The 27,917-nt window shown below is 32.5% G+C and overlaps 2 protein-coding genes across 2 annotated transcripts; one reads left to right on the top strand and one right to left on the bottom strand.

The window, feature by feature from the left end:
- The first annotated feature begins 15,672 nt into the window (after nucleotides 1-15,672).
- On the top strand, nucleotides 15,673-17,460 carry LOC113687874 (tryptophan decarboxylase TDC2-like). Its single transcript, XM_027205398.2, has one exon. It carries the CDS (start codon nucleotides 15,761-15,763, stop codon nucleotides 17,285-17,287), a length of 1,527 nt encoding a protein of 508 aa, XP_027061199.2. The 5' UTR covers nucleotides 15,673-15,760; the 3' UTR covers nucleotides 17,288-17,460.
- A 5,621-nt stretch (nucleotides 17,461-23,081) lies between these two features.
- Nucleotides 23,082-26,425, bottom strand: LOC140007356 (uncharacterized). The gene is made up of 3 exons (XM_072050097.1): nucleotides 26,335-26,425; nucleotides 23,680-24,134; nucleotides 23,082-23,486 (listed from the first exon to the last, which is right to left on the bottom strand). The coding sequence occupies exons 1-3, from the start codon at nucleotides 26,423-26,425 to the stop codon at nucleotides 23,145-23,147; spliced, it is 888 nt and encodes a 295-aa protein (XP_071906198.1). The 3' UTR covers nucleotides 23,082-23,144.
- Nucleotides 26,426-27,917: the final 1,492 nt, after the last annotated feature.

The raw sequence follows: 27,917 nt of genomic DNA, 5'->3' as shown, positions 1-27,917 counted from the left end.
TTTACCTTGTTAAATTCTTCAAGCACAAAAGAAAGTTTGTGTTCCATTATTCTTTCAGCTTCTTGATCAAATATAATCAACCAAGCACTACCGATTGCATCACTTGCCAAGACTTTTAACATATATATGTATAAATACACATTCTAAAAGTTATGTTTATGTAGATATTGTAACAATTAAAATGATAAAAAGGTTAACACCTACGACATACCTCAATTTAGGATACTCCACATTTTGATTGCAAGCATTGCACACAAAATTAGATCCTTCTAATGTCACTTTTCTCTAACATTTGGGACATATTTTGTAGTACAGTTGACTATTGAAATCAACCTTCAGAATCGTCACTTTGGAAGGGTAAACCAATTCCTAGAGAAATGAAAAGATCTAAGCAGTCAATTTAAATAATAAATATTTTTAATTGTGAAAACTAATGTGCTATAATTGTAACTTGTAACTTTAATTGTACCTTTGTTTGAACACCGGCCATTATTTGATATATTTCTGATAATAATTTTCGATTCTTGAACATTAGTTGCTGTATAACTTCTCACGTTTTTTAAGGATGTAAAACCTCAATAGTTTGAGGAGCAGTGCTATCAATCCTAATAACAATCTTATCTTAATTACTTATAAACAATTTATATGAAAATATTAAACAAACATTTAATAAAGATATCAGTGCTTTCCATGCCTTGTTGGCACAATTTATATGAAAATATTAAACAAACATTTAATAAAGATATCAGTGCTTTCCATGCCTTGTTGGCATTATTCTCGTAGGTCCACTCTGGTAATGGTATATTGTATGAATCCAATATTTCATTCAATAGTGTCTTGAATGAAATTTTAAAAACTCGTGATTGATTCATGATTCCTACATAAATACCATTAAATAAATTAAGTGTAACTATAAATGTGCAATGATACAATAATGTTAATTTGAGCTAAAATAAAATATTGTACATTTAATTAGCCACACTTTTTATGATATTTGGTGTATTAAAGTGGGTAATAATTTTATAGTAAATTGTATTTGTAGAGTTAGTTGACTATATATTATGCCCATGAAAATCTTGTTGCGTTGACCCTTGAACACCAACATACATAAGTTTCGCAAAAGGAACCAAAATAAATTTTCAAAACTATGGAGGATAAATATGATTGACTCGTTGTAGGGAAATGCAAATAGACTATATACGTAGCCAGTCCTTGTTTTGTAAGACTATTGACAACTGTATATAGCACATCATTACTTTATTTCGGTATAATAAAGTCGTAATAAATTATCATGCATTAATGAGTCAAAAGAAAGACTCCAAGGCTATCCACAGAATGGGTGCACCCATTTCAATATACTGATGCGTGCATGACTGCATGTGTAATTCCCTTAAAACTTATTTCTGATTCGATGCATGTGACCAATTAAAGAAATTCGATGGAAATTTCATTTGACAATTTTTCTGGAACTTGCTCGTTTTGTCATGTTTTGCTTACAAAGAGCAGGTGGCATAATTTTATTACTCAATTATTTAGAGTTATCTACTTGGGACAGTAAAAAATTTATTTTACCCAAAGTGGTCATTGAACCAATTAAAATATATAACATTCAATCAATTACATTTTGGGACTGAAAACATGCATGTTAAATCAATTCCTACGTCTTCATACAAAACAAACAAAAAATAAAACAAAAAAATTTCAGATATGTTACTAACCTCTTACAATTGAAGATCAACATGCCTTTTTAAAAAAAAATATGTATTGAAAGAAGATGTACTTGATAATTAAGAGTGGAAACCCAAAATCGATGCTTTAATGTGCCAACCGCTTGCACTGGAAATACCTAACCATGAATTTGATGCGCACACATTCATGCACACACATATATATAGATATACATATATTTGATATTTGATTGCATTTTAATATATGGTAGAAACTTAATTTTTGTAAACATATAATTACATCAACAAAAATAAGAATCTAAATTTAGAAGTTATATTCATTGTACATGTCCTAATTTGTATAAGTAACATAATTTAGCATATAATAAAAAATTTTAATAAATAATTAAAATAATTTAGCATATAATAATAAATTATTTGATGGAAAAAGTAAGCATAACGTACTTTTGATTATTAAGACAAGATAAAAAAACTTTGTTGCATATGAATGAATTTAGATGTCCAATTCTAGAAGAGCCTGCCTGTACAAACTGGAAGGAATGCAGACGCAGTGGAAAGAAGATGTACCTGAATTCACCATACATTCATTTTTCTGACTGTAGAAGGAAAAGAAAAGAAAAGATCGGGGATCTCCTAGATTCTGTTCTGTCCGATTCAAATAGGTTCGTATCGTATAATTTTTACAACTTTTGATATAAATTCGTGTAGTTAGATATAAATTTGAATTTATCAATTCGTACGCCTAATTTGATGGTTTATACCAAAATTATCTAGATTTATGCCAAATCCCAAGTGCAATAAAAATTACGTAAATCGATTTGAGTTAGATAGAATTAAACTTCTTGAATTCTAGTTTGTTCAGTAAATATCTCATTTCCTCGGGTGAAATCTACACGCCAAGATAACCCAAAGCCAATACAGCATACGCATATGTATAGCTGGCAAGATTGCTGACCGTGTAACAATACACGATCCCATATAATTGGAAGCAAGACTCGTAGCTTCCAAAGATTGCAATTTCAATCATACACAATACCCACGAGTACAAATCAAAGGTTACAAATCATTTTCTCTATTCAAATACGATGGCTATTTTATTTAGTTCAAGGCAATTTAGCTGCACAACAATGAACTTGAACCAAAGCAAGAGTACTCCAATGACATACTTTACTTAGTATTCCAGAAATAATAATGCCTAAATTTAGCTTTTCTTTTGGGAAAAAAAATTCATGATTTCGAACATTAGCGTATTAGCTGTTCATCCTGTAACTTCACAACGTGATTAGTAGCATTATTACTATTTGTTTTTTGAGAATACTTACAAAAAACGGTTTCATTGTTGATCTAATCACATCACACAAATTTATCATGAAAACCTGTCAAGTTTGCCGACTGGGCTTTGTTTAATAACGTATTAGATTCTTTCTTTGCAGCCAGATTATCCCCACACTTAATACGGAGTTTCAACATCGTGGGATATAATCAGTAAATTATGCAAAGAGATTAAGCTATCGAACTGTAAATCAGTCTAAGGGAACAAAAAGGAAAAGAAACAGTGGAATTCAGGTAAAGGAGATTAGCGCTGGAATTCTTTGTGATTATTCTAAACGCAAGTACGTCACCGGTATATAGAGTATACCTGTTTATCTAAGCCTAAGGTGACCGCCCAAGGTTAAATTTCTAGCATTTCAATATCAACTCTTATGCTTGGATTGAGGAATCTGATGAAGCATTTAAAATCCATTCAAATAACTCTAATTGTTTGAATTACTTAATACGTATTTGATCACCAAATTCAATTAACAAACATGTTAGCAAAAATCGTACAAAAATAATGCTGAAAGTACTTGTTTAAATCCTATGTCTTCATACAAAACAAACAGAAAATAAAAACAAAAAAAAAACAAAATTCAAGATATGTTACTAATCCTATGTCTTCATACAAAACAAATAGAAAAAAAAAACAAAATTCAAGATATGTTAATAAACTTTTACAATTGAAGATCAACTTGCCTTTTTTAAAAAAAAATGTATTGAAAGAAAATGTACCTGATAATCAAGAAGAGTGGAAACCCAAAATCGATGCTTTAATATGCCAACTGCTTGCACTGGAAATACCTAACCATAAATTTGATGCTTGAAATCAATATATTAGAGGCTATATGTAGTGTAGGTATAGGTGGCAAATCAACCCATTTAATTAAATTTACCCATACCCGCTCATGAATAGATGGGTATGGGTATCTTAAATTTTTGTATATGGGTATAAATGGGTTACCCAATAATACCCATTTAATAAATGGGTATTATTGGGTAACCCATCAAATCCAATTAACCCATTTAAAATTGTCTTTCCCCAAATCTCCTCTCTTCCCCCACACATTTTTTTTTCAGATTTTGCATTTTGTCACGATGTTAACTACTTTTGTTTCATTATTATTGTTATTTGTTGGTTTTATTTTATTATTTTATTTTCTCTTTGTTTGTTAACTTGCTCCTTTTTCAGCATTACCAATTTATGATAAGTTTTAACCTCTTTTCTTATCCTTCCAAAATGAAATTTTAAATTTATACATGAAAAAAGTGTTAGGAATTCAAAATTTTTGGATTAAGTTTTTATGTTAACTTTTATAGTACTTAGTTCAAATTTTTATATTCTTATTATTCAATTATTAAATAGCATGTAATTTTGTAACATAAAGTACGGATAGGGAAAAAATTGATAATTAGGCTTATTGAACATTATAAGTAAATATTTAAAACTAATGATGGGTGCAAAGGACGGTATTAATTGATAATTTAGTTTGCAAAAATGAATTTAAATGAGTTTACAAAAGTTAAAATAAATGGGTTATAAATGGGTAATTAGGTTACCCAATTCATTTTTTGACTTACCCATTTATACCCATCTAATTAAATGGATATAAATGGATTGACTCGCTTATATCCATTACCCATTTTACCCAATTCAAACCCGTCCAAATCGCCCATTTTGACACCTCTAAGTGTAAGCATAAGAAATAAGAATTGATAAGGATATAAAAAGATATTGCTAATAACATTAAAAGTAGGTTTATCTTGAAATACGTAACTTTGGGTAGGAAATAAGAATCCTATAATATTAAGAATTCTTATAGGAAATAAAAGTGCGTTATCATGACAGATTTTACATAAATTTCATGCTATGCACTATGTCTTGAGTAAAGCAGTATATTAGCATCTTATGTAGTGACCTTTTACCTCGGCCAATGGTAATAAGCATTATCTTTTTGGATTAATTACACTTGCACCCTCGAATGTAAGTCCTTGTGACACTTTTATACCTCTAGTAGTCAATTTTTTGCCGGTATTAAGATGAAGTTATATATTTTATGATCAAAATATTCATATATAATTCTTAAACACACCTAATAATTGTAACATAATAAATATCTATTTTTTTAATAGTTGTAAAATGCATCTAAACACAATTATACTATGCATTTTGATCTTTTAGCACTAAAATAAATTGGATATTTCACAAAAAGGAAGTCTAAGCAACTTAATGTATTTATCTCAATGTCTGTAGCAATATTTATTTTAAATGAAATAAAATTAATTAATGCATTCAGAATGAGAATCCTATTAAGAATCCTATTTCCAACACCAGATATTGACTTCTGTTATTAATAGTTCATTTTGAAATTAGTTACTTTTCTATTTCTTGTAATGATAACAATTCTTTTGAAATTTAAAACGTCTTATAGGAAATAAGAATTGATATACATCTAAACAAAAAAGGAGCAAGTCACGTAGGAAACTACTTGCCGTCTCGTTAAGCCACGTAGAAAAGAGAAAACATGAAACGATAAGAATGAAGATACGACTTTATTATTATTATTATATATATATATATATATATGATGAACAATTATCTACATATTATTTTGAATTAATGATTGTAATCTATACGTTTTTTGAATGGTTTTAGGTTAAATATTTAAGGATACTTTCTTACATTCAAAGCGTTAACATAGACAATATGTTTCATGTTATGAAACAATTAAAAGTATGGATGTCCCTTTGTATTCCCAAGAGGATTAATTCATGATTTATGATTACATTATGTATAGAAGTTACAATCCATAAATCTATTCATATAGTGGAGAAACCGTTTCATAGGTTTCTTCATATTCTTGTAGTAGTGGGTGTTTAATAGAATTGATGTACCTTTAATCTTGTAGTACCTATATATAGAGGTACATTGACACCCTTTGAGATGACCTTTTGTATTAGTTGGAATCATAAGAATATCATTCTCCATTGCTCTACTTTTCCTCTAATATCTCTATTCATACTATAGTTGTTTATTAGTTTTACAACACGTTATCAGCACGAGTTTCTACTTTTGAGCAAAAGGTGAAAACGGAGCCTCTACCTTGAGTAAAAGTGAAACAAGAGATTTTGTCCGTATTTTTTCGGCAACTTCTGTCTACTTATTGAGGTAAATTTTTGACACATAAATTTATTTCAATTTCTTATGGCTAATATTTGAATTATCGCAAAATACAAGTACCTACTGTTGAGCAACCACTAAACAAAAACATATATTGTTTGACATCTTTGAGGTAATATTTCTCCTTTTAATTCTACTTATTTATCTTTATAATTATTTGTTATAAATACTTATATTCTGATGCAATGAATTTTGGAGATGCTATTATAGAAAATCAATTATATTTGAGGATCTACTTGTCCTTTGAAATATTTAAAGAAAAAGATTCGATCACCTGAAGATGATTGTTCTTTAACAAAAAGATTTGGCCACCAGAAGATGGTCATTATTTCAAAAGTCTGGTATGATAAATTTACCTATGGCTACAAGAACATAATTCTGCTATGTTTAGAATTATTTCTTAGTTGAAAATAATATTCTCTACACATTTCTCAAATATGCTCTTGTAGTAGCAATATTGAAAGAAAATTTGAGAAGTATTTTGTACTTATTGCATACTAGTTCTAGTCCATTCCCAGAAGTGAATGCGACTAAATTTCAATTTACTAGTTATGGTTGATGCTATGACTATGATTTTGGTAAATATATATTTTACCATGACAAGAGAAAAAGTTACCACTTGAAGTGGGATAATAATGATAAGGACAAGAAAATAAAGGTTCTGAAGATAATTGTCCCGAAGTACATTTGACGAATCAAAATTATAATAGCATCTTCACATGGCCAATTTCTTTAAACACTCTGAAGGTGTATGATGCTTGATTTAATTTATGATAGTAATTGACCTTTCTTCCTGAAGAAGAAATGGATGTTAAATATTTGGAATCAAAGGATTATGGTGATGATATTTCTCCCATAAGAATTATGGTGATAATGATATGCGTCTCATTAATAAGTGCTACTATATAAACTATATTCCAACAAAAGAGACAAACACAATTAGTGGTAGTGCTTAAGTGATTGAAACCTCCAGAAGAGCCACTACTATATTTCTCCCTGTAGGAGAAAAGTTTATCATGAATAAAGTACTACTTTTTACCATGTCTCGAAAAATTTATTGAATTTGAATATCCATTGAAATGGATATCAAATTGAGACATTAAATGAGACAATAATAAAAATCATATTTAGAAATCAAGTGAGATAAAGGTTAATTATATTATAATAACCATTCAAGAGAGAAATGGTTATCGATATAGTTGTCTTCATTCTCATTTTGATTTATAATCATCAATTGCAGCAAATCAGAAGTTTACTGATCCCAATGGATATATGATTTGACAAAAGTGAGAATATTTGAGAGCCGACAAGTATTTATACATACCCCCTTTATATTATATATGGCTCCAAAAGAAATTTAGAATTTATGTCGGGTATGAATCACTTTTTACGATTAAATATCGTAAAATATTTGATGAATGATCTATTAAATGATTTATTTATTCTGATGAGTTATGATTCCCGACATTAGGGGGAGGAAGAAATCAACCGAAAGGAAATCACCTGAAAAATTGGATTTCCTCGATCCTCATACAAAATAACGTGAACTGGAAGTTCAAGAAATTATTCATTTGCAGAAAATTGCAAACCAGTTGTCAGATATATTATCGACTCCAGAAGAGTTATTAAATCAACTATTCCTGCAGGAAATACCTTGATTATAATTGATGTCCCTGAAGGACATGCACAAGTGCTACAAATAAATTTAAGGCCGGCCTATCTAAATAAGGTATAAATTGATTTCAAATATCTCCGGAAATTAAATGTCATGACAAAATTCAACCTCTTGAAGAGGTTGCTCCTGAAGAGCCAATTTCTGAAGAGAATGAAATCATAAAAAAAATTTAATTGGAGCCTAATAAAATGTAGCACTTGATATTATAGAAGTTGATGAGAATCATGAATCTAGATCGGTTGATGAATGTCAGTGTATAAATGATTGGTCAAAATGGAAAGATGCGATCCAATCTGAATTGGACTCACTGGCTACAAGAAAAGTTTTTGGACCTGTAGTCCAAATACCTGAAGGTGTAAAGCCAGTAGGATATAAATGGGTATTTGTAAGAAAAAGAAATGAGAAAAATGAAATTGTGAGATATAAAGCAAGACTTGTAGCCCAAGAATTTTCACAAAGGTCTGGATTTGATTATAATGAAATGTATTCACCTGTAGTGGATGCTATTACATTTAGATATCTTGTGAAGTTTTGCAATACATGAGAAATTAGATATGCGTCTAATGGACATCGTTACTGCATATTTATGTGGGAATTTTGAAAATAATATTTATATGAGAATCCCCGAAGGATTCAACATGCCTGAAGCATGCAAATCAAAACTTAAAAATATTTATTCTATTAAATTATAAAGGTCTCTGTATGGGCTCAAACAATTTGGACGTATGTGGTATAACCGTCTCAATGAATGTCTGACAAAAGAAGGTTATACCAATGATCCAATATGTCCATGTGTTTTTATTAAGAAAAATGGATCAAATTTTGTGATAATTGCTGTATATGTTGATGATCTAAATTTGATTAGAACTCCTGAAGAGATTTAAAATAATGTTGAATATTTGAGAAAAGAATTTGAGATCAAAGATTTTGAAAAGACAAAATTCTGCCTTGATTTACAAATTGAGCATTTGAAATGTAGAATTTTTGTCTACCAAACTGCATATACCCGAAAGGTATTAAAGCGGTTTTATATGGATAAGACATATATATTAAGTATTCCAATGATCGTCAGATCATTAGATCCTAATAAAGATTCTTTTAGATCGTGAGAGGAAGATGAAGAGATACTTGGTCCTGAAGTACCATATCTCAGTGCAATTGGCAAAGAATATTGGAATGCAACGATTAAAAGATCTCAAATGATGTTTGTATCAGGGGGAGAAATTAATACACAAGAATAGTGTACTCTTTTTCCTTCACTAGGGTTTTTGGTCCCACTGGATTTTTCCCTAGTAAGGTTTTAACGAGGCATATTCTTTGTGTAATAGACATCCAAGGGGGAGTGTTATGAAACAATTAAAAGTATGGATGTCCCTTTGTATTCCCAAGAGGATTAATTCATGATTTATGATTACATCATGTATAGAAGTTACAATCCATAAATCTATTCATATAGTGGAGAAACCGTTTCATAGGTTTCTTCATATTCTTGTAGTAGTGGGTGTTTAATAGAATTGATGTACCTTTAATCTTGTAGTACCTATATATAGAGGTACATTGACACCCTTTGAGATGACCTTTTGTATTAGTTGGAATCACAAGAATATCATTCTCCATTGCTCTACTTTTCCTCTAATATCTCTATTCATACTATAGTTGTTTATTAGTTTTACAACATTTCATGAGTTATGCAAAAATTGTGGACAATTGTATCAATCTCATTTTTCAAAAATGGTATGTATTTATTGTAATGACGTAGTTGACACTATTGTCAGGTAATTATTTTCATATATCTTTAATTTTAATTACATTTTTTTATTGTATGTCACACTTTCTTCTTAACAGATACAATGTTAATATACAAGTTAGAGATTCCAGTGGTAATCTATATCTCGCTCTTCAAGACAAACACACATGATTCATATTTCGGTGTGATGATTCTTATCTTAAAGATGTAAAAGGGAAAGTATAAATTATTTATACATATATATTTTTATACAATATTATTTACAAACTTTCTCAAACAAATGATAATTTTGAATTCCATATGCTCTTAATTGTTAGGAAAATTGAGGTACAGTGTTCAATGAATGCATTAATTCATGCAAAAATAGTGCATTTGCATTTATAGTACGGACTCCACAAAATTCAGCAGAATTAATTAAATCCCCAATACTGGCATTCATACTTAGAGTTAATTGGTATGAAGAATGTTTCCACATTCATAGAAGATTATCAAATCAAATACAAAATATTTGTAAGTATTTAATTTACTTATCAAATTAAATATTCAGTTACATTTAATTGAACCCATATGTCACTCAATTTATGCTATAGATTTCTACTTTTTTTTTTCAGGATCCAACTTCCATTAATGTGGTAGTTTATAAATAATTGAGATGTTTTTATCATATATTGAACTATTGCTACTAAATCTCACTTTTTAACAACACTTTCACGTGCCCTAAATTATAAGAACAATTGCATACATTTCATATTCTATTTAAATTTCTCTCTCGATTATAATTTCTTCCAAAAATATGATCTACCGTGCGCAGCACAGGTGTTTAGACTAGTATATATAAATGTAAGAAAAGATAATAATTTTTAGTATATATATATATATATATGATAAGTTGGTTAGATGAAATTTAAGGTTATTAATAAGCGTTCATTAGAAATCCCGTACAAGAATCCTTGCGGCGTGGCATTTCTATCTGGAACAGAAAAGTCTACAGCCCTCTATTGACCTTTCCAATCCCACATTTCCACTTGGATACGTTTTTGACCCATTAGAACATGTGCGTTTACTTGTTAATTCGTACACGTACTCTATGTAAACTTTTTTTTTCCCCATTTTTATTTCTTTATAGATAATTTGTGATATTAGAGTATTAGATAGTGAAAGTAGACATAATACAATATTTTCAATTGATTTAATAAGGAGATTGAACTAAATAACCACAGGGCACCAGATTCAAATCTCACACTTTGATTGTAGAAAAAAGCACAAATCACATAGATCAGATTTGGCTTGTCCTCGAGGGGAAGGGGAAAAAAAACTCAAGAAGAATCGAAAGCTTAGACAAAAAAAAAAAATCATTCATTAGTTCTGTCATTTTTAAAGGATCAATGAAAGTGCCTATTTTTAAATGCATGTGAGTCTGTTTGGATTGAAGATTATTTGGAAATTTTTAGAAATAATATTATAATATTTTTTAGAATGTGATGTATATATTTTTTTTAGTACATTAAACTAATAAAAATTGGACAAATTAGTCTTTGGATGGTGAGCTTGATCACTAAATGAAAATTTTATTTTGACCTAATGTACAAGGACAACCAGGAATTATTTTGACAAACTTTTAAGTGGGCTATTCATAACAACCTAAATGGGTCTCAAAAACTACAATCATAAATTCATAACCCTTCGGCCTTTGAATTTAATTTTAATTGGCCCAATATAAGTGCAAGCCCAATTTCATAATAACCCATGGTCTCTCAATTTATGTTTCAAAAGTTTTGACATCTTATTTGCAAATTGCAATCAACATATGAACATTTTTTTGTTCATGAAAACTTAAGCCCTCCCTTTCCATTTTCCTGTGAGGTTTGGACCTCGGAGTCTCCCTTTGCACTAGAAAAAGAAATACTACTAATCTATTTGTATTTACAAGATCCTGTCTCATTTGTGTTGATCTCCCTAGTGTAAAAATATTTAGGAAAGTTCGATTTTGTGCTCGCTTATAAGGATTAACTTTTTATGAATTTTAAATTTGAATTTATGTTATGTGACATAATTTAAACCTATTATTATAAAAAAAAATTGTATCCTGATAGTGTATAAAAAACTTACTCCACTTACAAATGGATTATCATTATTCATGATATCTATATACTATTTGAAAGACATGCACATAATGACTTAAAATGGTGCTGAACATGCATATATTAATGAGTAATTTCAATTGTAAAGGATAATGTTTACATGATGAAATGATTTCGAAAAGTAACTAAATACCAGTAGTACAATCGGTGGGAGTTGAGAGGAATGTATTTTATGGACTAAATTAAATATGAAAATGCTAGAAAAATGAAATCGGGAGTCGGAATGTGTGGAGATTTGTTGTTGAAAATCTCTTCTCAAATTTATATAGATATAGATATAGATTATTATTATTATTATGTTAAATGTAAATCCGTGCATAGCACAGGTTGCAATACTAGTCTATTTGTATTTACAAGATCCTGTCTCATTTGTGTTGATCTCCCTAGTGTAAAAATATTTAGGAAAGTTCAATTTTGTGCTTGCTTATAAGGATTAACTTTTTACGAATTTCAAATTCGAATATATATGGGCCAAAAATCTCAGCGGCCACTAAACTATTCGCTAGATCATGTTTTGGCCATCAAACTATTTTTTGTTAACAATTGACTACTAAACAACTTAATCAATAAACTCGTGATCATTTGGTTGATAATTGCTTTTAATCGATGAAATTAGCCATACGCGTTACAAAACGCAGGGGCAATTTTATCCATCAACTACGCCATCCTATTCTCCCCTGAAATCACCGCAAAACCCAACCTTTCCACTAAATTCTGCAGCTTCAGTTCCCCAAATCCTCCGCCGCCTCCTCCACCGCGGAGGAAACTCCTGCTTCCTCCATCTCCACGGCCACCTCCGATTGTAATAATAGAATTCTTATTGTTCCTATTGCGGCGGTTCTGCGGCGAAGACGGCGGCGAAATTGAAGAAAACGAAGAAGTAGAAGGCGTAGAATTCACGCTGCTACCCAGCCTGCTTAAGCCGTGCATGTGGCCTCCACCGCTAGCCACAACCACCTGATTTTTCTTCTTTTTCTCCTCCTCCTCGAAAAGTAGAAAAATGGGTTAGATAAGAATTGGAAGCATAACAACAAATTTGGGAGAATCCCTTTTGAAATGGGAAGGAAATTGATAAAGGGTTGTGATTATATATGGAAATGATCTTCTCCCAAGTCAATTGAAAAAGCAAAAAGCTCAAATTTTGGTTAAAATAGAAAAAGGCAGTCTTTGACTACTAACAGTAACTGTAGCCAATAAAGTGAATTCACTGAGTGTGTGACTGCATGTTTTTCCACCATAAAAATTGGAGCTTGGAACTATATGACAATGGCAATTACATAGAAAGCACCGGGCAGTAGGACAGTGCCTCACATTCTTCGTTTTCTTCTTTGCCTTCTTCGATATGTGATTGGAGATTTAGGGCTTCCAATTGAGCAAATTAAGGGGAGAAGAAGGTCGCATAGTTGCTGGATAAAATTGCCCTTGCACTTTGCCACCTGCTAATTTCTTAGATTAAAAGTAATTATCGATCAAATGGTCACGGGTTTATTGATTAAATTATTTAGTGGTCAATTGTTGATGAAAAATAGTTTGACGGCCAAAACATGATCTGACGAATAGTTTAATGGCCGTTAAGGTTTTTTGCCCAATTTATTTTATGTGACGTATTCTAAACCTATTATTGTAAAAAAAAAAAAAATTGTATCCTGATAGTGTGTAAAAAACTTACTCCACTTATAAATGGATTATAATTATTCATGATATCTATATACTATTTGAGTTCTCGCTATAATAGTTTCCAATAAATGTATCAACCAATGGCTGGAAGTTAAAAAGAGTTTGATTCTTTCTCATTGTTATGAAAGATAACGTAACGCTAAAAAAAAATAAAAAATTCAAGGCCATTTTTAAGCTAAGGGGTTGTTCAAGACCATTTTTTTTAGGGTAGTTCTTGTCAGCGTCAGAGCCACGTATAATTGAGAGGGTGTTCAATTTTCAAAAAGAAAAAAAAAACGTATTAAGCTTAGATAGTTTAGCAAATTTTAAACTTACTCCTCATTGAACCACTCTACTTCATAAAATTCTGTTTCCTTATCTATATTGGGTCCTAGAGTAATTAAAAATTTTCATATTGATTACCTTTACGACGTTAAATCTACTCAAGAAAATATGGATGTGAATTCAAGAATTACTTTTACTGCCAAATTTAAACCCAATTTAAACTTAAAACCATACTTAATATAGAAAGAAAGGATATTTCTATAATAGAGTTATAGACGGTGGTAGTAGGGTAGCAGGTTTTGAAATCGAGCTTCCCTTAAATTGGAATGAACAAACCTTATCAGCTGAGTCAATCCTAGCCCAAAATCAATTATTTCCAACAACAGCACATGTCCATATGTGATGTTTACTCATTCTTACTTCAACTGTTTCATATATCTTGGAAGATTAGAAGGATATATCTTGGAAGATGAAACTACACCTAAATGCATTATAACCCTTTAAGAACAAAATAAGGTAATTTTTTTATCTGATTGGGACATAAAATTTTCCCTAAAATTGCTAACAGGTAAGTTTAACCACCCTGCCCTCCTATCTATTCCCTCCCTTTTTTTATAACTGACGTTTAAGGTTTTGCACACCAATTAAGAAAAATTTTTCATTGCTTAAATCTGTACACTACTTTTCTTTTGTACCCTCATTAATTTTCCAATTCACCCATGTTTTCTCTCACTAGAGTACTAAATGGTGCTGTTTTACTAGCCAAAAGCAATACAAACTAACTCCCACCAAACTAAATGTTTCTAAATTACTAGGAGCAGTAATTAAGAACCCTGTATTGGAAAAGAGAGATAAAAGGGTAAAATTATGAAAAAATAATTAATACTGTATGGGGATAATAAAACGACAGATAAAAGTACACTAGAACAAATTTCTTAAATGTCAGTTATAAAAAAAGGGAGGGAGTATTTTTCTTCTTCTTTCCCAGTCCCCTTCCAAACAAGTAAGTTTTACTTGGCCTTTACCCCAAAAACAAAAAATTACTTGAAGACCATTCCTTTCCACTCAAGCTTTGTCATTTCATTATCTCTTAACGAATTTTGGAGTCTTTTCCATAACTCATGAGATTTCTCCTTTTGTTGCCGTGCATGTTTGTGCAATAGAGCAGATTGGATTTTCCAATACAAATTAAAACCATTTCCCAATAAACAACAAGTATTAGATAAATGATCAATTTATCCCTCTCACCCTTGTGCCCCTTATTCCAAAACCCTACATGTAAGATACTCCCTTCGTCCCACTTTGATAGTCCTTTTTTTTCACACAGTTTAAGAAAAAGTAGTTAACTTTATTGGAAAAGTATATTTAGATTGCTATTTTCCTAAAATATCCTCACATTAAATAGAGTACAACTTTATGGGAACTTGAATTAATGGTAAAAAAAGAGTCAATCCTCATTAAATGTGGTAGGTTTATAGTAACAGCAACTTACATTGAATAAGGGTATTTTAGAAAAATTAAAATACAACTACATTTTTCAATTGGAAAGTAGACTACAATTTGGAACAGATGAAAAAGGAAAACAGGACTATCAAAATAGGACGGAGGGAGTATGAGATTAAAGAACATTACTCCTAGTTACAAAATGCAAAGGGGGAAGTATAATAATTTATGTTGTTAGTAGTTGATACCCTCATTTATAGTAGCTAATACTCTCGTCATCTTCAAGATCAATCTAGCTTAAATATGTGGTGTGAAAAGCCAATTACATATTTGACTATGAATTAAACCTCTTCCGCACCACCTCATAAGAACTCTCTCAAACCTGCCAAAAAAAAAAAAAACTGCATTACATCTGTCTCACATACAGGGAAAAAGAAATAAAACACACACACACACACACACACACACACTTCTCTAACTCATTAATTCATTTAAAGTTTCCCCAACCACCTTTCAGTACAAACTCAGCAGATCAACTTCATCACATCCCATGAGTATTACTATTTAAGACAACTGGCTACATGTGTATTTCTCCATTCCTCTCATTCATTGCTCATAGTAAAACTAACAATGGGCAGTCTTCATGAAAACAATGTCTATTTTTCCTCATCAAAAGTAGTTGGTGAATTTAAACCACTTGACCCTGAGGAATTCAGAAGACAAGCCCACCAAATGGTAGACTTCATAGCTGATTACTACAAAAACATTGAAAACTACCCAGTTCTTAGCCAAGTTGAGCCAGGATATCTCCGAAACCGTCTCCCCGAAACACCGCCGTATAAGCCAGAACCATTCGACAACATTCTCAGGGATATTCAAAACGACATAATCCCTGGAATGACTCATTGGTTAAGCCCTAACTTCTTTGCATTCTTCCCCGCAACCGTGAGCTCAGCTGCGTTCGTCGGGGAGATGCTTTGCACTTGCTTCAACGCTGTCGGGTTCAACTGGCTCGCCTCCCCGGCCGCCACCGAGCTTGAGATGGTTGTGATGGATTGGTTGGCTCAGCTGCTTAAACTTCCCAAGTCTTTCATGTTTTCCGGCTCTGGCGGTGGTGTCATTCAAGGAACCACCAGTGAAGCCATCCTCTGTGCCCTTGTTGCCGCCCGTGACCGGGCTCTCAAGAGCCTCGGCGCCGCCGGAATCAGCAAGCTTGTAGCTTATTGCTCCGATCAGACTCATTCTACGTATTCTAAAGCTTGCAAGTTGGCTGGTATTTTTCCATGCAACATTAGAATAATTCCCGCGTCCGCTGATAGCAACTTTGCCTTATCCCCTGTTGTCCTACGTGGAGTGATCGAAGCTGACGTGGCATCAGGCTTGGTCCCACTTTTTCTCTGTGCTTCTGTGGGGACCACTTCAACCACAGCCGTCGACCCAGTGAGTCAGCTCGCTAAGGTGGCAAATGAGCACGAGGTCTGGATTCACGTGGATGCAGCCTACGGAGGCAGCGCATGCATTTGTCCCGAGTTCCGACACTATTTAGATGGAGTCGAGCGAGTTGACTCACTGAGTCTAAGCCCGCATAAGTGGTTACTCAGTTACTTGGACTGTAGTTGCTTGTGGGTCAAGAAACCCGACTTGCTAGTTAAGGCGCTCAACACAAATCCGGAGTATTTGAAAAACAAACGGAGCGAGTTGGACTCGGTGGTGGATTATAAGGATTGGCAAATCGGAACCGGCAAACGATTCAAAGCGCTCCGATTGTGGCTCATTATGCGTAGCTATGGTGTCGCAAATCTTCAGAGTCACATTCGATCGGACGTTCGAATGGCCAAGATGTTCGAAGGGTTTGTCAAGTCAGACCCATGGTTCGAGATAGTCGTGCCAAGAACCTTTTCACTGGTGTGTTTTAGGCTGAACCCGTTCAAAGAATCCAACCCGTCTTACGTCGAACATCTCAACAAGAAACTCCTGGACTCAGTTAACTCAACGGGTCGACTCTACATGACTCACTCTGTAGCTGGTGAAGTGTACATGCTGAGATTTGCAGTGGGGGCCACACTCACAGAAGAACGCCACGTGTGTGCCGCTTGGAAGTTAATAAAAGAGTCAGCGGAGGCTTTGCTCAAGCGGAGTTACTACAACAGTGTTTGAAGTGTTTGATGAGGCTTCTGTTGTTAATTTGCTGTCTAGTATCCGACAAAAATGTTGGATAGTTTCATAGTTTTCAGGTAAAGTCAAAAGCAATCTTGAAAGTATAAATACTACTACTACTGCTACATGTATTTGCCCTATGACTATAATAAATAAAGTTGGCCTTTTCTACATTTCTGCAAGGAAGATGAAGCTTTTAGATTGACTATGTTTTGGACTTTTTTTTTTTGTTTACATGTGTCACGTAAGAGAAGGGTAGTCATGATTCGCTTACTTGTAGAATTGAAGACGTTATTCCACACAAGAACGAACCATAAAACCTACATATATAAGCTTACGCGCAATGATAAAAGAATGGCTCATCACTGTGAACGTACATTTACATGAAAATTATGAGACTAAATTCACCGTGAATTTGGACAAGTATGATTACCGATAGCCCGTTTGTCTGCTATTGATGTGTTTATTATATGGTATGAGTTACAGTTATGCTATATTGTTGTGTACTAAGTATATGGAATATTATTTTGTTCATGTACACTAACTCTTGTACGAAAACAATAATGTTGAGTCATCAGAAACCAAATGTTTTAACAAATAAACAGCATATGTTACAGGAACATGATTTTTCTACGAAAAAATTGTAAATAATAGCAAGAATTTTCCTAACTTTGGGTTTGTAGCAATTGCATGGGAACTTAACCAATCTATTTTTGTATAGTTGACCATATGGTGCAAGAATTGGTTTGAAGTTTTAAGCGCGTAAGCACAGACACAAATGGTATCTAAACTTCCAAACGTACAAGATTTTGTAGTATATTTTGCTACGTAAGAGCTTGCCTGCATTTTATGGCTTGTGAAATTTAGGACGCATGCATGAATGCTGTTGAATGAAGAACCATTTTTGAAGCTTATTCTCTATGGGCAGATATACATACATGAATTCAATAATCAATTTTGCACCGCTTCGACAATTAAAGTTCCTCTTTGTCACAAATGGACACTGAAATCCACTAACATGATGCTCTTGACTTCCAAGTCTTAAAGAAGGCAATGACAAAGCAATTCTTGTTCTTTTCCTGACCAATTCGTCAAGCAATTGGGGGCTTCCCACTTAGTGCTTTCTGTGACGTTTCTTTTTTTAATTCCATAACGTTTGTAGCTTTCTAAATATTTTTGCATCATGATTTATTCACGGTTTAAATACACGCTTGTATGTACAACTTATCCATTCTTTTAGAAATCCCAAGCTTTTTTTTTATGACATCCTTATACTCTATAAAAATGAGTTTAGGGCAAAGATTTCAACCGCAAGGATGGGGCTATTTTGGGAATATGAGAGTATTTGAAGTGCAATTGGAGTATTAAATATGAATCATTATAGCTGATTTGTTTTTTTTTAGAATTACTTAAATGTCCTCTCAGACATTTAAAACTATGAGTAAGTTTAACATGTGACAGTATTCGATGGGCAAAGATTTCAACCGCAAGGATGGGGCTATTTTGGAAATATGAGAGTATTTGAAGTGCAATTGGAGTATTAAATATGAATCATTATAGCTGATTTGTTTTTTTTTATATATAATTACTTAAATGTCCTCTCAGACATTTAAAACTATGGGTAAGTTTAACATGTGACAGTATTTGGTATCCAATTAAATATTAGGTACAATTGAATTCAGTTTGTGTTTTAGTGGAATTACATAAAAATCCTTTTAATCATTTAATTGTATTAACATCCAAGTCTCTTAATTTCTTAAAGCCTTTCTCAACAGTTATTTGCAAACTTATGATATATAGATGTTAAGACACAATTAATGCTGATTAGTAGAGAAGTTTGGTTTCTTGGCTGTTACCATAGTAACCCCCATCTATTCAAATTCATTACATTTACCTATAACCTTGTTCCACTACAATCATGTAGTCTATTGAATTCAGATGTTGCTATATTAGCTACTACTCTTTCCCATTTTGCAACATCTTTCTCAATAGGTATGTTTTCTTTAGCTAATCTACTTTTTTGGTTGTAAGAAATTTGTAATCTTGCAAGTTGTATGTGCAATACTTTTTTAAGTGTTTTAATTCAATTGCCCATGTTAGATAGGCTTGATAGGGGGGAGATCACATTTGTTAATTGTTATTTGTGGTTTAGAATAAGTTTGTCATCATAAATTTTTTCATTAATAGATTGCATCTACTTCTTTTGTTGTTTTAACTATTAGTTACGGTAATTTTCAAATCACTTGCTACTTTATTGATGATTCCATTTAGGCAATTTTTCATTTCATTTGATTTGCCAATATATTTAACTATCTACTTAAAACTATTTGGCTGCAAATCTAAAGTATGTACTTCATTACTTTTAATTGTTTTCTTGAATTGAGTGGATTAAGATGTTTTAGTACTTTTTTTGAGGTAATTATTCATCTAGATTAGCGTGTTAGTTATTGTATATCTTTGCAACTAGGTCAAAAACTGATGTTTTGTGATTGTAACCCCTATCGAGAAGGGGATGCTTTGCTATATGTCCTAAATCATACAATAAATCATAATTGATTGATTTATCAATGTGGAACTTTCATGATGATATGTCATTGGAATCAATATAAATCCAAGAATTTGGTTTGCAAGAACCGAAATTCCACTAGCAATGATTTCTTCAAGTATGATAATTTTTCAAATCTCACTTATATGACGAGATAATGAGGTAGATTGCCCTCATATCAAGATCAAATTCAAACTAAACGACACAGTTTAACATCCCTAAAATGCATGAGTAGATATAAGTAGATCTTTTATTCTATTAGATTAGACGCAAAGTGATTAATCGTATTTTATAATTATATTTCATTGCATATTATATTTTTTGACTCAATATGTAATTTATGATTTTTCTGTTTAATATCACATAATAAAATTGTCATACTTCAATTCTTATACTACAAAATACTAAATAATAATTATTAACTATTTTTAATTATAGGTACTAAACTCCCGCGCATGGCGCGGGCTTTTTCCCCCGCTTTTTCCCCTAGTAATAATTATAAGGTCAAGATAATTACAATTGGCAGCCAAAAATCTTATTATTTAATTTAGTTGGTCTTCTCAACTCTATGAAGCCAAGCCCAATGGTGTAGAGCCTGAGTTATGTGTATCCGGGCAACGATTCAGTTGAGTCATGTATACTCAAAATCAATTCACAATGAGTGCAGTGATCCAAATCTTATTAATTAATTGGATTCTTCTATTCTGTATCCTTAATGCGCATGATAAGAGGTGAATCTAGATGCTAGTTGTTCGGAAAAGTTTAATATCTCTTTACTAAAATTTTCTGAATAATAATGTTTAAAATTTGAAGTGAATCTACTCCTTATATTTCACATACTTATGGTGCACCAAAATAGAAAATACCTAATTAATTTAGTTGGACTTGAGTAACCAATGTGGCACGAGGTAACCACATCATGCATATATAAGAATTTTAACAAAGTGCCCAAAGGAACATTTTCCATAGTCCAAACAAGAAAGTTACCCCAGTTTCGGACAACAAACATATAACTCATATCAATACTTCAATAGTCAAACTATGTTATATATATAGAGAGAGAGAGAGAGAGAGAGCTCACTGCAACTAGAATCTCCCTATATAGAACAATCTTGATGACTATGTCACGAGTGACCAAGTTTCCCCATGCGAAATTGATCCATTTTACGCAGGTCAACCTTACCAAAAAACCACCCACATGTTGACTTGTGAGAATTCTCTTTTCTAGCTTTTGTCTGGTGTCATGGCTTGCTTCATCCAGTGGCTGCGTTTAGACCGATGGGAGCGCAAAACAAGGGACAATTTGATATGATCTCACCGCTCTCATCTCTTCTTTTCCGCAATTGCGGCTATGGCTGTCAACGACCCACCCGTTGCATTTACGCATATGATCAAAGCCATGCTTCTTCCAACTGCCTTCTACTTAAATGATAGCACTATAAGAAAAATGTTACTACAAAACATCAGTTCTAACTTCTAACCAATCTCCAAACCCCCATTCGTGTATTTTTCTTCGATATTCTTGTCACATGTTACCATTAGGGTAGAATACTAGATAGAGTGACATTTGTTGGATACAAGATTTCAGATAGATATAGTAAACAAGCATAATGGATGGCTCTATATCAAATCAATGATAAAATACTCTAAAGGACTATTGCACGGACATGATTTATTCAGTACGCACTCTCGAATAACGGCTGCAGGTTCCTTTGTAAAAAAAAAAAAAAAAAAAGTAATCTAAAGGGGCTGCAGAATTTTTTATGAATAAAATAATTAAATGGGATAAAGTCTATTGGTGGAACAAAAACTTTTGGATGCATAGTTATCTTGGTTGGCCTTATTAGGTCTCCATGCAACCAAAATATATACAGGAATGCCTGATTTATATATAGCGGATTGTTCAATTTAATAAGGTGGTGTGTTATATAATCAATGATTGAATTAAGTGACATGCCAAAATTGCTCGAAAAATAAAGTTCAACTATTTGATTTAGCAATTTTTGTTCTTATCAAGATGCTCGAGATTATTGAGCCATCCAAAAATGACGTATAGATCTGATGGTGAATGATCTAATTTCTCAATACAAGCATCTGCTCATTGAGACAAAACCAATAGTTAGGTCGGACATTTCTTTTCTTTTTTTTTTTTTTTGGTTTTAATGACATTGATACACGTAAATGGGCAAATAAGTAAATAAGTGTTTGTACAGAAGAGACTTGCCTCATTTTGCTTTTATCCTAGGGTTCAATGAATAAAAGCTAGATTTATGAACTGGAGACTGCTAAAACAAGGCTCTTGTGCATGCATTCTTGTTAGGGATGGCCTGTTTTAGAAAGTTTCCCCCACCCCATCCCCCACTTCCCCAACCCCCGCCCCCGCGAGTGCACTTGCGCCGCCCCACTATCATTATTATTATTTGTTTAATTTAACCTTTTCAATTTATATAGATCTAATAATAGTTTTATTAATCATCCTTTTGAAATTGTGGCAAAAAATTACATCATTTTATCATCATAATAACATAACACATTATTTATTTGATACAATATAATTATATAATAACAATAGCATGGTATTTATTATGCACACACACATACACACAATATTAAAATTTAGGTGGGGGTGCGATGGGGGTGGGAAGGGCTCAATACTATTGCATGTCGTGCAATTCCGTCCAGTCGTTAGTACATGTTTAAATTTTTTATGTAAAAATACATCATAATATTGTACTAAATTTATGTAAAATGTTTTATTCATATATACTACTTTTACCCTGAGTAAAATAATGTAATGTAATTATACATCAAATAATTAAAAAAATATAATAATTGAACCGAATTGTACCAAACCTCAACAGCATTGGCCCCTCTTGTTGGCAGGGGCCCCATTTAATGCGGAGGGAGGAAAATTCCCCTCACTTCCACCCCATTCCTCCTGTCCCCATTACCATCCCGAATTATTGTCAAAGTAGTCTAGAAACTCTGCAATATTTGTTCTTTACATTTTTCTCTTATTAAGTTTGTAAGCAAATCTCAAACACATCAAAATCTCTCGTGCTTAAATCCTGCATTAGTACCCACTTTGGGCCACTGTATCTGGCCTTCCTCGTAAAAGGTAGGTTTTTTTTTTTTTAATTCAATCATATCCACTGCTGAAGAGTGCTTATGGTAATTAAATGTGTATAGTTTAACACAATACGGACAGCACTTCAGCCGGGCAAATTTGTGATTAGACTAAGTTAGAAGTTGAACCGATTAAGGAAGGAATTCGTTCACTAGTCAGCGACTTATTGGCTCGATCGATTAAACTTACAATATTAGCCGTTCAACCACAAATTCAATGACCAATAAAACATTGGTTGAACCCACCTCCTTTACTTGCACAAGGCCCAACTTCTTCCAGAAGTCAAACATGGGTGCAGCAAACTCCTCACTATCTTCACAAATCCACAGTCTCTGCCTTGTCCGCGTAATTGCCACGTATAATTGTTTCAATTCAGAACAAAGGATACTGTGTCTTGCATGGCTAAAACTAGGAAAGCACCTAGGGAAACAAGGATCACGTAGATCTTTTTTCTCTATGAAGTCATACACCACTCTCCATTGGTTCTTCAGAGGCGATGAACTGAAAAAATTGTACAGTAAGACATCCTGCAAATTGTACAATAACCCAATCAAGACACAGAGTAAATTTTGAATGAAAATGAGGAAAATCTTTAGCAAAGAAATCACTAAATGGAAGAAATAAAAGCAGCCAGGCATGCATTCAGTTTTCCCAGGCCCTTGGTCATACTCATAAACGGTTGGTTAGAGAATCACTTGGTAGCAAATGACAATCAATCACCTGAAACTCTAGACCCTTGCATTCCAGTATTGTAAGAACAAGAGCATGATTTCCTACATCTCTAGAAATTCCTTCCCGAGCAGAATCATCACGTACTAGTATAACCTGTTCGGCACCAAAGCCTACTACTTTCCCACCAGTCTTTGCAGTCTTTCCGAAAATAATCTCAATAGCACTCTCGTTAGGCTTAAGCAGAACAGGAGCTTCACCATATATAAAGCTAATTTCAGGTCTCAAAATATCAACAGATTGAGGGAAAAATTGGTAAAGAATGTCTGTGACACTCTGTGCTAATTTAAGTACTCCAGCTAACCCAATGAACTTGTGGCCTTGCTGGGCTGATGTTTGGGTTGGATTTAACAACCATGCCACGTAACCCTGTCCGTTAGGAGTGAAAGAGGGTTTGGCAAAGTCTGCATTTCCTACAGCACGATTGCCGTGCAATTGGGCTTCACCTAACGCCAACAATATGTGTAGACGATGTTATATCTGACCTTCATGAGCTCTCACATTTTGGGCTTTGGTAACCCGACAAGATTCGGGCTAGTTTACAGCTACGATTGTTTCCTTACACTATATAAGAATGAGTTTAGGGCAAAGATTTCAACCGCAAAGGTGGGACTATATTGGGAATGTGAGAGTATTTAAAGTGTAATTGGAGTATTGAATATGAATCATTATAACTAATTTGGTTTTTTTATAATCACTTAAATGTCCTCTTAGACATTTAAAGTTAGGGGTAATTTTAACATGTGACAGTGTTCGATATCTAATTGAACACTGGGTACAATTGAATTCAACTTGTGTTTCAGTTGAATTACATAAAAACCCTTTTAATCATTTAATTGTATTAACGTCCAAGTCTCTTAATTTCTTAAAGCCTTTCTAACCAGTTATTTGCAAACTTATGATATATTGATGTTAAGACACAATTAATGCCGATTAGTATTGAAGTTTGGTTTCTTGGCCGTTACCATAGTAACCCCCATCTATTCAAATTCATTTCATTTACTTATAACTTTGTTCCATTACAATCATGTAGTCTATTGAATTCGGATGTTGCTATATTAGCTACTTCTCTTTCCCATTTTGCAACATCTTTCTCAATAGGTATGTTTTCTTTAGCTAATCTACTTTTTTGGTTGTAAGGAATATGTGATCTTGCAAGTTGTATGTGCAATACTTTCTTTAGGGTTTTAATTCAATTGTCCATGTTAGATACACTTGATAGGGAGGATATCATATTTGTTAATTGTTATTTTTGGTTTAAAATAAGTTTATCATCATAAATTTTTTCATTTATAGATTGCATCTACTTCTTTTGTTGTTTTACTATTAGTTACGGTAATTTTCAAATTGTTTGCTACTTTATTGATGATTCCATTTAGGCAATTTTTCACTCCATTTGATTTGCCAATATGTTTAACTATCTACTTAAAAGTATGTACTTCATTACTTTTAATTGTTTTCTTGAATTGAGTGGATTAAGATGTTTTTTGAGGTAATTATTCATCTAGATTAGCGTGTTAGTTATTGTATATTTTTGCAACTAGGTCAAAAATTGATGTTTTGTGATTGTAACCCTTATCGATAAGGAGATGCTTTGCTATATGTCCTAAATCATACAATAAATTATAATTGATTAATTGGTCAATGTGGAAGGTTTCATGATGATATGTCCTTGGAATTAATATAAATTCAAGAATTTGGCTTGCAAGAATTGAAATTCCACTAGCAATGATTTCTTCAAGTATGCGAATTGTTCAAATCTCACTTATATGACAAGATAATGTGGTGGATTGCCTTCATATCAAGATCAAATTCAAACTAAATAACAAATTTTAATATCCCTAAAGTGCATGAGCAGATTTAAGTAGATCTTTTATTCTATTAGATAAAACGCAAAATAGTTGATAGTATCTTATAATTATATTTCATTGCATATTATATTTTTTAACTCAATATGTAATTTATGATTTTTCTGTTTAATATCGCATAATAAAAATGTCATACTTAAATTCTTGTACTATAAAATACCAAATAATAATTATTAACTATCTTTAATTATAGGTACTAAACTCCTGCTCGTGGCGCGGGCTTTTTCCCCTAGTATTCGTATAAGAACTACATTTTTCTCAACGTAATAAACATGTCGACAGATATTCGATAGAATTTGAGGTTTTTATTTGAGCTACAGAAATTGAGTTTTATCTACACAGATAGCATTTTTTGTTGTGTGTGTGTGTGTGTGTGTGTTTTTTTTTTTCTGGGTCCAAGTTTGTGGAATTAGAACTTTCTCTCAAGTCTTAGCCTTTTGTTCCATATCGAGACATTACCCCGGAATCAAGTCACTCTGAGTTGTCCCAGAAAGTTGCCCTACAAATCAAGCTAATTTGCTTTATCTGCTACATTGTGGCTGAGATAAAGTCCGCAATTCAATTTTCGAAGAAGACTTGGGACTCCAATTATTGAATACATGAAGTGTAATCGTTGTGCAGACTTGGACTTGGAATCGGACTTTTCAATAAGCTAGCATATATATATATATTATTGTATAATATCTTCTTTTTTTTTTTGGGTAAAATTAGTACAAATATCTTTGTTCTAGAAGTTCAATCTCCATCACTCATGTTTTCTTGAGCAAGGATACCATGCCCTGCCCGTCCCCTTCTTTCCCAGCCCCATTTGGCCCCTTTGTGGCACGGTCGGTGAATGCTATCACTATCTCAGACTTTGCATCCTTCATATTCTTATCTCCTTTCGACGAATAATCTAATCAAGAACTACTTTATTCTAGGTAATGACCATCCATTCTCATTTTGCGTGTTAAAGACTTAATTTGTATCCTTGAGTTGGCAAAACGTCCCAAATTACCTCATTTCTTGGCACTCTTGATAGAAATAGGTGAATTAATATGTGGATGTATAATATTTTTCTTCATTGACAAAGGAGAGTAGCTTTACTTTTTTCCTAGTAAGGACTCACCTCATTTTTTTAATGATAAAGGAGAGCAGTTGGAATGTGCGCAATTCTAAGTTTCCGTACATCTCTCTCTCTTAATAGTGTGAAAGATTGGGATGCGTCAGTAACTTTATATTAGGAATTAGTTAGCATATAATCTTATGTTATTTAATTTTATTTTTATTGTTATTATTTTGATTCAAGAAAGACTCTGGACCTTACAAGGAGAAAAGATAAAAAAATGAGAATTGGAAAATTCAACCAAGAATCTCAGACAACTTGATTAATGTTGCCACCAAATTGAGTTTGGTCATGAAGACACGCGTGTGCAAATATAATTTGCAAAGTAAGAGTATAATAATACTATTGCATGTGAAGTTGCACCGAAAGAATAGAAAGGTAAAAAGTGAATTGATAAAAACATTAAGGATACAGAGTGGAATTAGTGCAAATGAGAAATTCCAAGAGACAGGGTGGCTGGGGTTGTAGTTTTGAACTTTGATCCTCCATAAATTTTGAGAAATACTTTTTTGAAGTCCTTATCTCGCTGCCCTATAATTTTGGGAAAATGCCCCATGCCCATTGCCTTCCACCTCGCCTCCTCCCCAAGCTTTTGCTTTAAGAAAAGCTTTTAAAAATTTACTCGTCCAATGTTCTTAGATTTTGCGTTTGGCTATAGTTGGTCCACATTTTATAACTTTCGTTCCTCATTTTGGACAATGCTCTTTAATTGATTTAATTGTGAATTCTCTTGGATAAGGTATTATTGCATTTTAATATAACAGCTCTATTAATAATTGATCTTCCTTTTGTACAAATTATCTCAAATAATTGAAATTACAACTGGTCAGAAATTCTTTTCATGAAAATCTATAAGATATATATGAAGATCATTTAATCCATACTTCCTATTTAAGATCCGAGATCGACTTATTTTCCAAAATAAGAGAGCATAGAGCAACTCATTTGTAGTTTACGTAAGTGTCTGCATCTTTGGCTTTATTTCAAGTCATCTTGTGATGACAAGAATTTTCTTCTTTCTTGTTTTCTTTTGTTAATTTTGTGTAAACTCAAAGATTTTTTTCCCTTCAGCATACTTCTACATGTCATCAAATGAAGTTAAAAGATAGGAAGCAAAGATTTTTTACTCACACCTTCAATTTGGTTCTCATTGGACTATATTTGAAAGAGTGGGAACAAAAAAAAAAGAGATAAATTTGTATCACTTAATGCGAATGTTAACACCGGCAAAGTACCCTTTTGTATTTGTAGTCACC

Source organism: Coffea arabica, chromosome 5c, assembly GCF_036785885.1.
Source record: "Coffea arabica cultivar ET-39 chromosome 5c, Coffea Arabica ET-39 HiFi, whole genome shotgun sequence".
NCBI lineage: Eukaryota > Viridiplantae > Streptophyta > Magnoliopsida > Gentianales > Rubiaceae > Coffea > Coffea arabica.
The sequence above is the reverse complement of the archived record's forward strand: the minus strand, read 5'-3'. Positions and strand labels throughout refer to the sequence as shown.